Source organism: Larus michahellis, chromosome 14 (genome assembly GCF_964199755.1).
Source record: "Larus michahellis chromosome 14, bLarMic1.1, whole genome shotgun sequence".
Classification (NCBI taxonomy): Eukaryota; Metazoa; Chordata; class Aves; order Charadriiformes; family Laridae; genus Larus; species Larus michahellis.
The window spans coordinates 4,845,756-4,860,258 of NC_133909.1; the positions used below are offsets into that span (position 1 = coordinate 4,845,756).

General features: G+C 38.6%; 2 protein-coding genes across 6 annotated transcripts in view; both read right to left on the reverse strand.

Moving 5' to 3' along the window:
* Positions 1–1,427, reverse strand: part of TBCD (tubulin folding cofactor D) — a 126,588-nt gene extending 125,161 nt beyond the window's left edge. For 2 of the 5 annotated variants that reach the window (XM_074607992.1, XM_074607989.1), the window contains exons 1-2: positions 1,249–1,427; positions 848–1,074 (exon numbers count right to left, since the gene is read on the reverse strand). In XM_074607992.1, coding sequence (XP_074464093.1) covers positions 848–1,040 — 193 coding nt within the window. In that variant the 5' untranslated portion in view covers positions 1,041–1,074; positions 1,249–1,427. The remainder of the gene's footprint in view (positions 1–847; positions 1,075–1,248) is intronic. The other 3 variants (XM_074607990.1, XM_074607993.1, XM_074607994.1) reach the window with 3 other exon arrangements.
* An 851-nt stretch (positions 1,428–2,278) lies between these two features.
* On the reverse strand, positions 2,279–9,496 carry FN3K (fructosamine 3 kinase). Its single transcript, XM_074607864.1, has 6 exons — positions 9,237–9,496; positions 8,037–8,188; positions 6,607–6,698; positions 6,116–6,198; positions 5,133–5,255; positions 2,279–4,348 (listed from the first exon to the last, which is right to left on the reverse strand). The coding sequence occupies exons 1-6, from the start codon at positions 9,375–9,377 to the stop codon at positions 4,010–4,012; spliced, it is 930 nt and encodes a 309-aa protein (XP_074463965.1). The 5' UTR covers positions 9,378–9,496; the 3' UTR covers positions 2,279–4,009.
* Between the last annotated feature and the right edge of the window lie 5,007 nt (positions 9,497–14,503).

The following is a 14,503-nucleotide window of genomic DNA, read 5'->3' on the forward strand; positions in this document are numbered from 1 at the left end:
GTTAAGTCGATCAAGTATAAATCTGCTGAGTAACTTCTGCAGGGTCAGATTTCCAAATTTTGGCGTTCTGCTTTTTGTCAAAAACACAGGCACCAGATCAATATTTTGACCGTAAGTTTTTGCAATTTCACCATTTTTTGCAAAAGTACTTGCAAAATGCTAGTTCACTTAATTTGATTAATAAATACACAAAACTTTGAATTAACTTTTGCAGACCACCTGGTCAGAGTATTGGATCCAATACACAGATGTGGATCATAACAGGCTAATTACATAGGACACTCCTACATGCATGTAATTATACCACTCCTACATTCAGCTGAGATCTAGAAGCAGAATAGCTTCCATTATGTGGCACAAAAGCTCAGCTACTAAGCCAGATCCAAGCTGCCTCCACTCAGAAACAATTATGTGATCTGTATGGAGTCAGCTACCCTTCATATTTCATATGAAATACATAAGTAAAAATATGAAATTACCACTTTAAAGCTCAAAATGTATGCATTTTTAACAACCAGTTAAGTACAAAAATGGCTTTATTTGACAGACACACAAACCTCAACTAAATTACTGTCTGCGTTTGAATAGGAAAATAGACTAAACACAGGTCAGAATTCAGATTTTTTTAAATCCAAGACTTGAGGTTTTATTTACAATAGTTAAATAACATGTAGTAATGGATGGAGTACATATCTGGAAAACAAAATGAGTAAAAAAATAAATCTAAACTACCTGTTGACAGAATTCCAGCATTACCACTAATCCAAAATTAGCGGTTGAGTCCTTTCTTGGCAATAAATTCTTTTAAGTGACATAAGAACACGCTCCCTTTGGATGATGTGCTTACCTATGAATTTTTCCATTGCCATTTCTCGAGCCACCAGATCCCCAAAGACTCCCTTCAGGCTACCGATAAGCCCCCGAACCTCCTGACTCTCTGTGAAACTCTCCAGGATATTTCTCGTCGTGATGACACCCGGCTCCTGACTCTTGCCATCCTCTGTCTCCGGCCCCGCTCCATCCCTCTCGTCCAAAGCCATGCCCGAGGCCGGCCGTCAGCGCTCCCTGTCACAGCTGGGCACAATAACAGCCGGTCAGTCAAAATATGCCTCCCGCTGGGAGAAGCGGAGGCGACCCCTCCCTCACGCGACACCGCCACTCCTCACAAACGGCCCGGCCCGCCGCCATGCGGCCCACCGCGCCCCTCCCCGCCAGGCGCCGCGGGGCGGAGGCCCGGCCCGGCCCTACCCTGTGTCCCCAGCCGTCCCACACAGCCGGTGGCTCTCGGAGGTGGCCGGCGACAGCAGCGGGGACGGCGAGCGAGGCCCTTACCCCGCTAGCAACTCTCGCGCACGGCGCCCTGGCAACCGCCGCCGCGCACCCCTCAGCCGCCCCGCGCGCACCCTCCCTCCTACGGGGCGCCGCGCGGGACCAAAGGCTGCAGAGACGGCCGCGCTCCCGCGCGCCGCCCCGCCCCTCCGTCGCGGGGCGGGCGGGCGGCTGAGGGGAAAGGCGGGCCGCTGAGGGGAAGGAAGGGAGGGTGGGTTATCTGCGACCTCATCCCTTTTTTACTCTACCCACGCCAAAACATTGAATTATACGGTTAATTGTCAACTCAGAAGTGATAAAAAATTCTGGAAACAAAGTCTAAACGCTGAAAACTACAGAAAAAAAGGGAAAGGAAGCAAGCGGGCAGACTCAATGGCTGCCCCCTCACAGCAGTTCCTATCCGTCACGCCAGATTGTTTTCCGTTGGCTTTTTTGGGAAGATATTTTGTCATGTTTGAGCCCAAGACATACCCTGTCTCCATCCACTCTTCCCACACACTCTCCCCTTCGCTACTGAATATTTTACCAGGTAACAGGACTACTTTTCCACTTTTTTCTTGACACAGCTCCAACAACAGAAAACTAAAGTCGGCATCTAAAGAAGACATTGACTAAGTCACCCATCACAGACTAAGTAGACATAGACTAAGTCCAATATGTAAAAAGTTACCTTTTTACTTATTAGAAAATAAACTTGAAGGATCAGACCAGCTGACAAACTAAAATGGGTGCTCGGGGTGAAATGAGCCACCTTTAGGGGTGCTCGATTCTCTCCATTGATTAAAAAGGAAATTGAGGGAGGCACTTGGGTCTGGTCAGGACATTAGGACAGGTAACTTCTCTTTGCTGGTATCCAGCAACTCCATCCGCACCCATATCTCTTATCTTCAAGCTCAAATTTGTTAACACAAACCACAATCACAAAATGCAGGTACTCCAAACACACAGGTTCTGCAAGGCAAGTATTTTATTTGAGAAGGAGAAATTTTAAGTTCACATGTACTTTCCAATGTAATGCATGTATTTTTGTTGACATTAATAAAACTAGTAAGCATGCACTTTGCTGTTTTCTTAGACCTGGATTTTCCAGCTATCACCTATGATTTCAACTGTATTCTAATTCTATTATTCCACTTTTCCGGTCTTATAATTGTATTAAGTGTTATAACCACACCGTTACAACTTCCCCTAATTGTAGCCCAAACTCAAAGGAAGTAAAAATTTTTATCTATTTGCATTATATTCATAGAGAATGAAATGCTTTTTTTTTTAAATAGCATAAATTACAACATCTAGCTTTAAAGTTTATGAAATCTTTATAGCACAGCCATTTAAAACTGAAAAAAAAGTCTAAACATATTTGAGCATTTTTTAATATAACATTTTAGGTATTAGTCATGACAACCTTCCAAAGCCTAAATACGTAAGTCATTCTTACTCAAGTTTTCTGATTCACGTAAGCATTTGCTGGACTGCACTTACATTTACTTCCTTTATCACTTTCTTCCATTAAAAAACCAGGGCTTTGTTAATGTACTGTAGCTCTCATTGCATGCCAACATCTTTGTTGCACGGTTTTTTCCCCAAATTCTCATTGCCTATGTTTTCTGTAAAAATAAAGCAGTTAGGAATATTAAAAAACATTATAAAGCCATTCAATTTGACACTGTTCCTTCAATCATCCAGCAGTGGCAGAACAGACTTGCTTGGCCTACTGTACATTATTTTATAAAATCAAAAATACATCAAGCACCAACCAACACAGCAGCAAGAGCTGCTTTCTTGTCATCAAAACACTAAACCTCCCTCCCACTTTTTGCTATCTTTTTTACAAAGTTATTTAAAGGTGTTACTATCATAGTATAACACACTAAAATTACAATATGTTATTATCAAACTTGTGTGGTAACAACCCACTTTCTGACCACAGTTAATTACCAAGGAACTACAGAAATATCTTTTTTACAAAATGCTGTGATAAATTAAATTACAGTAGTAAGAAAAAAAACCCAAAAGCATGTAAGTAAATTACATTAAATTAAAATAAATATTAGAAATGTTATTAATTATATATATGCTTGCCAAGTGCAGTCCAAAGGGCCTCATCTACTCTTTAAATCAAAAGGAGAATGTTTTCATTTTCAGATTCATAGAATCTGATTTAAGTTTTGGATCAGAACACTTAACACGGGAAAGGAAGGACGACAGAAAGATGGAAACAGACAAAAAACTAAAACAGAACAAAAAAGGGGAGACATAAGGAACCGCTTATTACTTCCAGCACTGCAATCCCCCAACAGTAGCTTTCAATACCGAACTGCCAATAAATCAGCAGCAGAAATGGCAAGATATAAACTGTGGAAATGCAGCAGCCAAGAAGTGAGACTGTGTATGGCGAGTAGGGTTAGGCTGTCATGCTACTTTTCCAACCTAGTGGAGTCTTCACAAACAAGGCAGTCTTTTCCTTCAGCAGGGTAGGAATCTGTGCTAGTAAACTAGTGTACAAGTTAAAAATTACACAATCACTCTTAACATTTAGTGAGGCTCACAAGTGTTCTAAGCCTTTTTTTACATATCAGGTGTCTTATCATCAACATTAATTCCTAGTTTGTGTTGCTCCTGATAAGCAGGGGCTGTTAATTACCAAGGGACTATGTCAGAATTTCTCAAACCTATCTGGTCACTTCAAAAGTTTTCTCATCATATTTAGGGTAGATCCCCTGTACCCTGTCCCAAAATGGTTCCAATGGTTTATATAATTGAAGAGCTGATACAATTTGTTTCGTTTCTCAAATCCTGGAGCTTTGGGTATTTTACTGTGATAGGCGGAGAAAAAACAGCTGCTAAATCCACCAAACATTCCTGCAATGGCCAGTTCAAATTCTGAATGGCCATAGAAGGAAGCAGGGTCAAATATAATTGGCCCAGAGTCGTCCTCGGCCACATTTCCAGCCCATAGGTCCCCGTGCAGGAGAGCAGGAACAATTTCTACATCACAGAACATTTCAGGAATCTTTATCTGAAAAAGCATAAACAAACACGTAACAATTAAAGACTTTTTAAGAAAATAGTAAATAAAGTACCATAGTATTATTATAAAACACGAAGCTAGTCAAATACTGCCTGTTTTCAGTCCTCATGCAGTGCTTTTGACATTGATGGCTACAAGCATAAACCTAAACTGTTAGCCAGTAGTAAACATTCTTCATTGTTCGTGACAGATCTCAGCAAGTCATTTAATTCACAGTCTAGTATAAATATCTAGTATTAATGCATCATTCCTAGACACGGATAGTATTGGCTGTCACAAGAAATAAAACATAAGTTTCATTTAAATTAAAAGGTTTCAGTGGCAAAAAGGACAGCAGTAAACATCTGTACCAATTAACCAGAATTGAGGAACAAATTTGTGATGTCAAGCGTGCAGAAGAATACTTTCCTGGCTGTTTGCTAAGTGCTGCGTGGAGTGTGACCTGAACCACGGTCTCGGCTGGGAGACTGGACCAATTGAAAAAACCAAAATCTGCCTGGTCAGCAGAATCTTACCTATTTTGTAACGCCAATTTCTTAGATAGGATTTCCCATCTTACTACTAGCTGTATTCTAAGAAATAAATGTCAGTGCTGAATTACAGGTTTGTTTTCACTATTAGAAAACTGAAACATTAATTATTTTCAGCTGACAATGTTGTTGGATCAGCTGTTTATTAAAAGCTACATAAATCTCTTATAGAACACCTTTAATATTCCACCGATACATATTTTCTAACATTCTAAAAAACAGATTTAAGACGTGGTTCATACTTTTAGCTGTGACCAAAGTTCTCTGGCTTCTCTGTCTCCATAATCTTTTTCAATCAAATCCAATTGAGCTTGGAGTCGGTGACGAATAAAGAAGGAAGGCCAATCACTCTGCCATTCATTCACCTAGGAAATATGACACAGAGGTTTGTAATAAACAATTTTAACATATACATAGTCAGTATTAATAATACATAGATATCAAGTTAAAGTGCTCGATGCTCACACAATGGCCTAGGCAACGTTAGTATGACCTATGCACAATGTTATTAGACATTTTGTTGATTGTTCTTTTGGGAGTGATGCTCTCTTCCATGTTTAGGTGGGGCTGTCTTTAACATGAGATACAAGTTGAGGTTCTGGCTATTTTAATTCATTCAAATTTTCATAATGTATTTTAAAGGAAGAGTTTCTGGTGAGATCATTTCAGTTGTTCCATATTATATTCCAAAATCTTTCTGGTAATTCATTTCTAATTTGGTGAAAAGTTGTACTTAGCAAAGGGTTTGAGATATTGAAAGTTCATTCAATTAAATAGTAGAATGAAATTCTACCATGTGCAGAGCCAGCAAGTGACTGATTTATCTCCGAGAGCACTTTCCAACGTCTTATGTCATGCGTTACATGATGAGGCCCTCTAAAAGCAGTGGATTTTGCCATTTGAGATCCATATACTAAGGGCTTAGAGAAAACAAAAGCAAGACATGGTATGTGAAGGGATATTTATTTTATTAAGTATCACCAAGCTAAAGAATCACCACATCATTTCAAATTCTTCAACCCACTGTGTCTGCTTGCTGTATGCATTGTATCTATCGAGCCACACACATCGAATAGCCATCGTATTCCCTTCACTGTCAGGTCAGAATGAAACAGTGAAAGCAAAACTGTGATCATTAAGCTGAAGGCAAATGAAAAAAGCTTTTGTATAAGGAGTTCCTAGAGCTACATGTGTACATGTCAGCCTTCACAGACATGGAACATACCTGTGGTATATAACCACAGCAAGTGGCTGTATGGAATCCAAACTTATCCACGTACTGAGACTCAGAGTGACCTGCTCCTTTACCTAAAAAACAAAATAATTATTGTGAGTTTTGAGATCCTTACATAGCAAAGTTTGCAAACACAGAAATAAATTTCAGAGAACAGGCATACAAAATAGTTTTAAGCAATAAGTTACACTTATTTCATGGTCACAGCCCTCTCTAAAGATGGAAAGAACTCTCTTAGACTTGAAAACATTGAATGGAAATTAAGGTGCAATTAGTCACATTCAGTGACTTTTCTTTGAATAAAAGACATTCAGGAACAGGGTCCAGATCACTGATTCTGTTTCGACTGTTTTGACACTTGAACATGTTGTCATTAAATATGACTTATTTTTGATTCACAGATTATTTGTGACCTGCAATATTGCACCACAGCCAAATGAATGATTTCATTTTTGGTTTAGTACATGATATCGATACTCTACCAATTGTGTTTCCCTCCTTTCTCAATTTCTCTCCAAGTTTCTGGTTATAAAGATGAAGATCTGCTATCTGCTCTCCAAGCTTTGAAGAATATCTGGAGGATCAAAACACAAAAGGAAACTGAAATAAGACAAGTGAACAAAATATTACAGGGAAAAAAAAAAATCTCAAATATGACCAATTATATTTTTGTCAAATATAGAACCTTAATTAACTTCATAAGTACATAACAGGGAGCAAATGATTAGACAACAACTCTGCAGAAACAGGTTGTAACAGTTAATAAAATGAACATAAGCCAATGCTCTTACAAGAACGGTAAACGGAACACAAGGTTATAAAAACAGGAGCATAGAGTGCAGGAGGATAAAGTAATCCCTCTTATCAGCTCCACGTTAATAAGCAGAGAACAGAACATGATATCTACTTTTGTGCCTCATATTTCGAGATCAGTTGAACAGCAATAAGAATAGTAAGTCTAAAAAGAAGCCATAAGCAAGGTTTAAGTTGAGGTTGCTTAATGCAGATGGACAAGTGAAAAACAGTTAAAACATCGCAGAGATATCTGAACAGGAGCTGCAAGGAAGGAAACTCATTTATTCTCCATGCCCAGAATGGGTAGAAAATAATAGGCTTAGAATTGCAACCAAGAGGACTGAGGTTAGATATTAGAAAGTCTTTCCTAGGAACAGTGGGATGGATTGGAACGGAGTGTTTGGGGAGGCTGTGGAATTGTCATTATTCTCCCAATAAAAATAGATAGGTTGGACAAACAACTGCCAGAAGAGCCAGAGGCATTACTATGTTCCCGTAGAGGCCTGGAACGACACAAATAACTCCTGAAATCCTACGTTCAGGAGCCTATGACTCCTGAATTCCATGTTCAGATTGGTTGACGGACAAAATGGAGCTTCGTATTATCTGGTCATTTAGTTCTTCCTCACCCTAGTGTCTTTGAACTTGTTGACTGGCTTCAATCATACTTGAAGATTATATTTAGAGAACAGAGGTTTCAAAGACATAAGAAGCCTATGAAGTTTAAAGAAATTTAAAGACAACTGATAGGTGGGGAAAAGAAACTCAAATGAAAAATCCCATGAGGGAAAAACACAGGCTAAACTCAGCCATTATCACATTCACTTTAGTAGCATCTCAGCACGTGTGAACCAGCACACAAAGCTTGACACGACCAATAGCATGCCATTTCTATTGCAGGTAGGTGGTCAGGGAAGAGCAAAGTATGGGGAAGGAGTGTATACACACACAAATACATATCTAGATATGTATATATATTTTTAATATATGCACATATACACACACAAACACAGATCTTGACAAATATAAGCTCTAGCTCTGAGAGAACACAGAGGATCTTCGCTAAGAAAATATGCCCCATAACATAGTAAAAAGAGAGAGAGATGTACAGACATACTTGTTGAGGTGCTTCATCTTTAGGTACTCCATGACAAACATTGCTCCTCCTCCAGGTAGGTCAATTATTTTAATAGGCTGAGGGACTCTCACAATATTGGTTTTCTGAATAGCTTCCAAACTTGCCATTTCCCCTTCAAACATTTTTCTAGCCTGTCAGGGAATAAGAATATCCTTGGGCTAAACTATGGATGTCTGCAACAAGTACTTTGGAAAAAATAGCCTTGTTTACAAAGGTACAAGGAGTTAATTCATCTTGATAAAAGAATGTAGGTGCAGGAAGGTTTCAGTCCACACAGGGAGACTTGAATACCTTAATTCTAACTTGTTTTTTTCCCAAATTCATTCCAGGGTAGTAGGATACGTCACATTTCACCATGATTTCCAGCTGCTATGGAGATACCAAACTACTCAGACATAACAGTATCTCTGAGGATAATACCCATAAATGGGTATTTCAAAACCACAGATGACCACTACTAAACGAAGTAAATGATTGAATCCTTAAACTGGTTCTCCTTTCCATGGAGGTCAATGGCCACCAGACAGAGACGACAGTACAAATATTAAGCCTGTACTCCACATTTCTGAAGTCAAGATGCTGTTCTTCACAGCAGTTTTAGGATGTTTTTGATATTGACAAAGCAAATTTCTGATGCACTGTGGTGTTACAAAACACAATTGAGCATTCATTTAGTAATAGAAAAGTCAAGAGCTTGACCTGAAAAATTGCAAGAATCTTACTGCTAGAAATACAAAAAGCAATGGGGAAGTTTGAAACCTCTGCAGCTTTAAAAAGAATGCATGAATTTTAGCACTGGCACCCTGTTTGCTCCCTCACTATTCTGTCCTCTCAACTGAAACATGAAAAGAAATGCAGTGAATGCAAATTTAGCTTTAGGCTTTTCCAAACTCTAAGTATTACAATAACAGCTCTGTGCTTAGCCTCCATTTTACATACTGCAATGCCAATTCCTGTTGTTGAGGGTTATCACATTGCATTACACTTCATTTTGCATTAACCAAACCTGCTGCATTAATACTTGATATAATATAGACTACAGCTTTTAAAAGAAAACTGAAATAATTAAAAGTCAGACTGAAAATGCAGAACTCTAGGTTATTAACAATCAGGTGCTTTTAAAATAAAAAGCTCTCTACGTGCAATAATATTAGTAGTTAAATATTTGCTAGCATTAACCTGAGGTTTGTGGTTGATTTTAACAAATACTCGTCCACTGTCTGTTTCATAACCTTGGCCTTGGCTAATGTATCCTCCTCCCGAGCTTCCAAATGCCTTCAGAACGGAAGTTTTCAGTTCTGTTTTCAGGATTTTTTCCATGGTAATTTCCAGGCTGCTGCAGCTGCTTTCTGCTAAATCCACTGCAAAACAAGATTAAAGGTTTGGGTCCTTCTTTCACTGTCACTCTGCTATGAGGTAGAAAGGGCCACCCACCAAATTAAAAAAAAAAAAAATAGCAGCCAAAAATAAAAAGCAAATCCAGAGATAATGTTTCAAAATGCTTTGTTTCCCATGGGCTTTTATAGCTATATATGAAAAGTAAAAATCTTTGTAAATATTTGCTAGAATAAAATGGAGAGGTGCGCCCTGGGTCCTCTCTCAACTGTGCTGAGAGCTGCTGGTATTTGTAGTTTGGACCCGTTTTTCTTTTTTAAGCTGTGTGAGCGCATTGGTAGGTCATTTTTAAACCAATCCACTAGAGGGAGTCTAAACGCAACAATACAAATTGCGCACTTGTATTGCGGTTATTTAAGGTGCAAAAAACAAAGTTGCAGCCTGTAAGGATTCAGTTAAATCACGCGGCTGACCATAAATCAGCCACCAGAAATATGTGGAAAGGTTGGTGGGTTTTTTCTCTGCTTGTAGTTGCTTTGTGTGGACTGGAGTTCTGTTGTCACAGAGATCTTTAGAACACTTTCCCTTCTTGGGACATAATTCAATCTCTTGTGTGAGACAGTCAAAAGACTTCCATTGCCCGGAAGTGCCCTCAAGTCAGTGAGATAGTGACGTGCTCAGGGCTGGACATCATCAAGTGAAAATTCATAGTAAAGGCATCAAGGTGGTAATAAAGACATTTGGGATACTGTTCTATATGCTTCTCCGGATTTAATGTCGTCTTTAGGACATTATTTCACCTTTTTACATCCTTTCACAATCTGTAACACACAGAAAGAAGATCCCTTGGGTACTGCTGAATTCAATCACTTCATACTTGCAAAGTGCACTGACACCCTCAGGTATAAGGTGTTAAACCTTTAAAACATGTTATCATAACCCAGACCCTACAGTATTTGGTTTAATAACATCTGTATAAAGATAACATATTCGGTTAGGTGGCTATGACCAACTCCTAGCACGTTACAATCTGTGGAAAAGGCTGCAGTTCTTGTTCTCAATTGGAACAGCAATGGCTATCATCTCCCCAGGGAACTTTTGGATTCCCTCGTCACTGCTGCACTGTGCTTTCATGCATTTATCTCTCTTTTCACTATTATTTGTTTGTGTTGATTCATATATTTGGTTTTGACAGAAAAAGGAATGATTACTGAACAAATACTGGCTTCACTTAGGTAGGCTTTTCACTACATTCACAAATGCTTCCAGCCCTACATGGAGTGAAAAATATTGGTATAGTACAAGTTATTTCTCAAACAAGTAATTTCTCAGAACATAGCTCCTTATGGTATACAGAGCAGCCGGAACACAGCAGACCTCAAGGGGACAAATTGGCTAAGGAGGAACTTTGTAACAGCCAGATTTATTTGAGCAGGACATTGCTTACAGAGTAGGAGCACAAGCTGAAAAAGTGCAATTCATGGCCTGAAATCAGAAACAGTGATTCAAATACAGAATAGTATTCAAGAACGGCAAGAAGCCACACTTGAGGTTACATATCTTGCTTGGACATTTACATTATATGTCTAAAGTAACCAATGACTGCTTTGGCAATCCTTCTACAAAGTCCAGCCGTAATATTTTGTAACTGTCACATCACTGATATACTAACTGTAATAAAGATTCTTCACAAAATAGAGATACAGAAAGTAACACTGGGGAGAGGTAGAGAAGAGTCAGAGAAGAGTAGGAGTCTCAAGTAGTTTTTCCATACACTCATGGAGCATTTGTGCCTAGGAAGTGGGCCACAGCTGCTAAAGCAAACAACTATGCCTGGACCAAAGACAGCTTAAAGCATGAGTGCTCAGCATGTACATTAAATCACAATAAACCAGTTCACATGCACTGAAAGCAACTTGATTATTGCTGTAGTTCTTGGACAGTTTGAGACAGTTAGTTAATATGACTCATGTGACTGATTTATAGATAGTGAAAATGCCAAGCAATTTGAGTTTCAGGATATATGAAGCCCTAAAAAGTATCCTACTATTAAAACAATGGTCTCCAACTGCTGAAAGGAGTAAACTGTACCCTGGGTTGCAATGGAGCACCTGGGGAAAGGAATAGAGTTTTTTGGCAACAAGATAAACGACAATGACCAGGGACCCTTATTTCTGCAACTGAAAGATACCCTAATTCATTTTTCTATTTACCTGTTAAGGAGACAAAAAAAAGAGGGGGGGAAAAAAAACCAAACAAAAATCCAAACCAACACAACCCAAAACCACAAAACAAACAAGAATGGATCTTCATCCACAATATTACTACTGAACCCAAATTTTCGCAGTCTAGTATGCCATGGACATGCCTCCTACAGTTTCCAGTGAAAATGCCAATAGTACTGACCGTAAGACTTTTTTCAGCATTCTGACATTCTGTTTTATTTTTTGTTGAACAGGAAACAGGACTGTGTTAATCCAAATATATTGCATCACTTATATAGTAGCCAAGAGATAGGAAATCCTTCTGTTTGCTTCCACAATGGCTCGATATTTAACTAGTAATGCACAGGTGAAAGGCCTGGTTTCCTAACATTTTGTTCATGTTCTTTCCCGTCAAGCAACTTCAAACAATTCATTTCAAACACTGGAAGTAAAGGAACTCAAAAGCATCCCAGGTGGGCTCGAAGGAACAGAGTGCTTGAGAATACCCCAGTCAATGAAAGCTCCTACAAGGAACAATTCAGCACCATGGCCAGATCCCAAAGGAAAACACGAATTGCATCGGAGGCGAGAAGAGGGTGAGGAATCACAAAGGACTATTTCTGTGAGTGTTGTCGGGCTCCTGGTTTGAGACCTATCTTCAGAGTTATGCTTATAGTGGAGTTTGTTTCGTTTCCCAGTTCTTTTCTTGTTTTGCTCGCAACTGCTTATAATATGTTTGTTTTCAAAGACTCTCCAGAAGACATGCATACCAATGAGAAAAAGATTGTTTAATTCTCCTTTGGGAATATCTAAAGAATCATAGGAAACAAAGAAGCTATATAGAACAGTGAAAGCCACTAGCAAGAAAAGAATTCCATCATAAAAACCTCCATTCCTTTGACAACAGTTAGTTTCTCAGTAAAGAGCTATCCAAGGACAAATAATTCAGAGCTCCTTTAATGCTATAGATCTGATCTTCAGTATAAGTGCACAGGCTGTAGCTCTTTAGACAATATCAACCATGCTTTGGGAGATTTCAGTGAATTCTTGGAGATTTCATTGAAAAATGTGTTGAAAAGCAATTGAATATTATCTTACAAAGAAAAACAATACAACTATTGTGATTCTGGTGCAGCTTAGTTACCAGAAATATATTTTCACCTTAAATCTTTTGTCACAAACAGTGCCTACAGTACAAGCTGATTATATACCACTTCCCACCCACTTTTACTTCTGCAAGAACAGTCCAGCATCAGTTAACATCACCAGATCTATTTTGGAACAACAGTGAAGACAAGAAGTAGGAAGAAAAATAGTACTAGAGTGCAACATTCCTCTTTGCAGGCAGCTTTTGCAGATGGCAGCAGTCCACGAGACTGAAAACAAAGTCACACTTAAATGTAGGTTACACAGGAACTATAAGCAATTCAGCAGAAATGCAGGTTCTTGCAGAGAGGTTCAAAACGGATTTATTTTCACAATAAGGACAGCCAAGCCGCGAAACAGGTAGCCCAGAGAGGTTGTGAAGCCTCCATCTTAGAGATTTTCAATACCAAAGACCCAAGTAACACGACCTGTCCTAGCTTATCCTGCTTTAAGCAGGAGATTGAACTGAGTGACCTCCTGAGATCTCTCACAACCTGAATTTTCCTATGATCCTAACAACTGAGGCCAGATTTCCAAGCTTCCCTTCTCCTAACTCCTCTTCAAGGCAGAAGCTGGTGTTGTTAAGAGTTATGCACAATCATATCCACTAATTAATTCCTTAAGGAATTAATTTCAAAATTTATCTTAAATTAAGAAAAAATATATAAAGAGATCTGGTTTTAAAAGTATTAAAAATAAATGCCTTGAGATGCTTTAGTCTACTAATGCCACGCACGCATTGTGATCCATCTTGAGAAAAGACTTAGAAACATCATGAGAGGACATTACAATTTTTTATAATATACAAATACACATACACTGTATATTTAAGAAAAATTCAGTGGTTCTTTTACCCTTCTTCCTTGTCCAAACAGAAATGGAAAGTCGGCAAAATTATGGTACAGAACCAGGAAATACAGAATGAGAGCATGGGTACAAGGAAACACGCTTAACAGATTTACAATGTACAGAGGAAGCCAAGAGGGAGGAATATATGAGAAGGAAAAAACAGGACACATTAGCTTTAAACTATGAGAGAAAGAGATGAAGAATAACAAAGGCATGCCTAGAACACATAATGCAACAAAATGATCAGAGGAGAATTCTAAGAGCAGTGCCGAACTGTACAACACGTAAGAAAAAAAAAATTTACCTTATAGAATTGCAGCAATTTCTTCTTAAGGGTCCACTAGCAGCCTGCCTTCAGAAGATTTCATCCCTTTCTCCATCCTCTGATTCAACTGCTGTCTATAAGAACTCAAAACCAAGGGATCCATGGTACAGTAGAGCTTGCTGTTACATTCCATTTGTATTCCTCTCTACAACCCTTCCATTTCTAATTGTAGGACAAAATAGCTTTGAAAAAGTGAGCATATACCTTAAATCAAATCTCTAAATACAGTTGTTTCTGTTTACATAATCTGCATACAACACAATTTTCTTTCAATCACAAAAATATCTTGATTCAGTTCTATTAGGAAAAGGTGATCTTTGAAGACTTACCATTTATCACTCAAGTCTATGACTGACAGAAAATCCACCTTCATATCACTTTTCATCTTCTAATGCTAAAAAATACTTAGGTATTTTAGCAAAACAAACATGTTGATTTATTGAAGTTTTGTAAACAGAATGACGTTGTTAAGTAACTTCTAATTTTATTATGAAGCCACATGGAAATACACAGTTAAGGGATCTAACCAGAGTGAAAGCTGGCTAAAATTCCACAGCATCAGCTGCGCTAAGCAGTGTTAAGTGTGT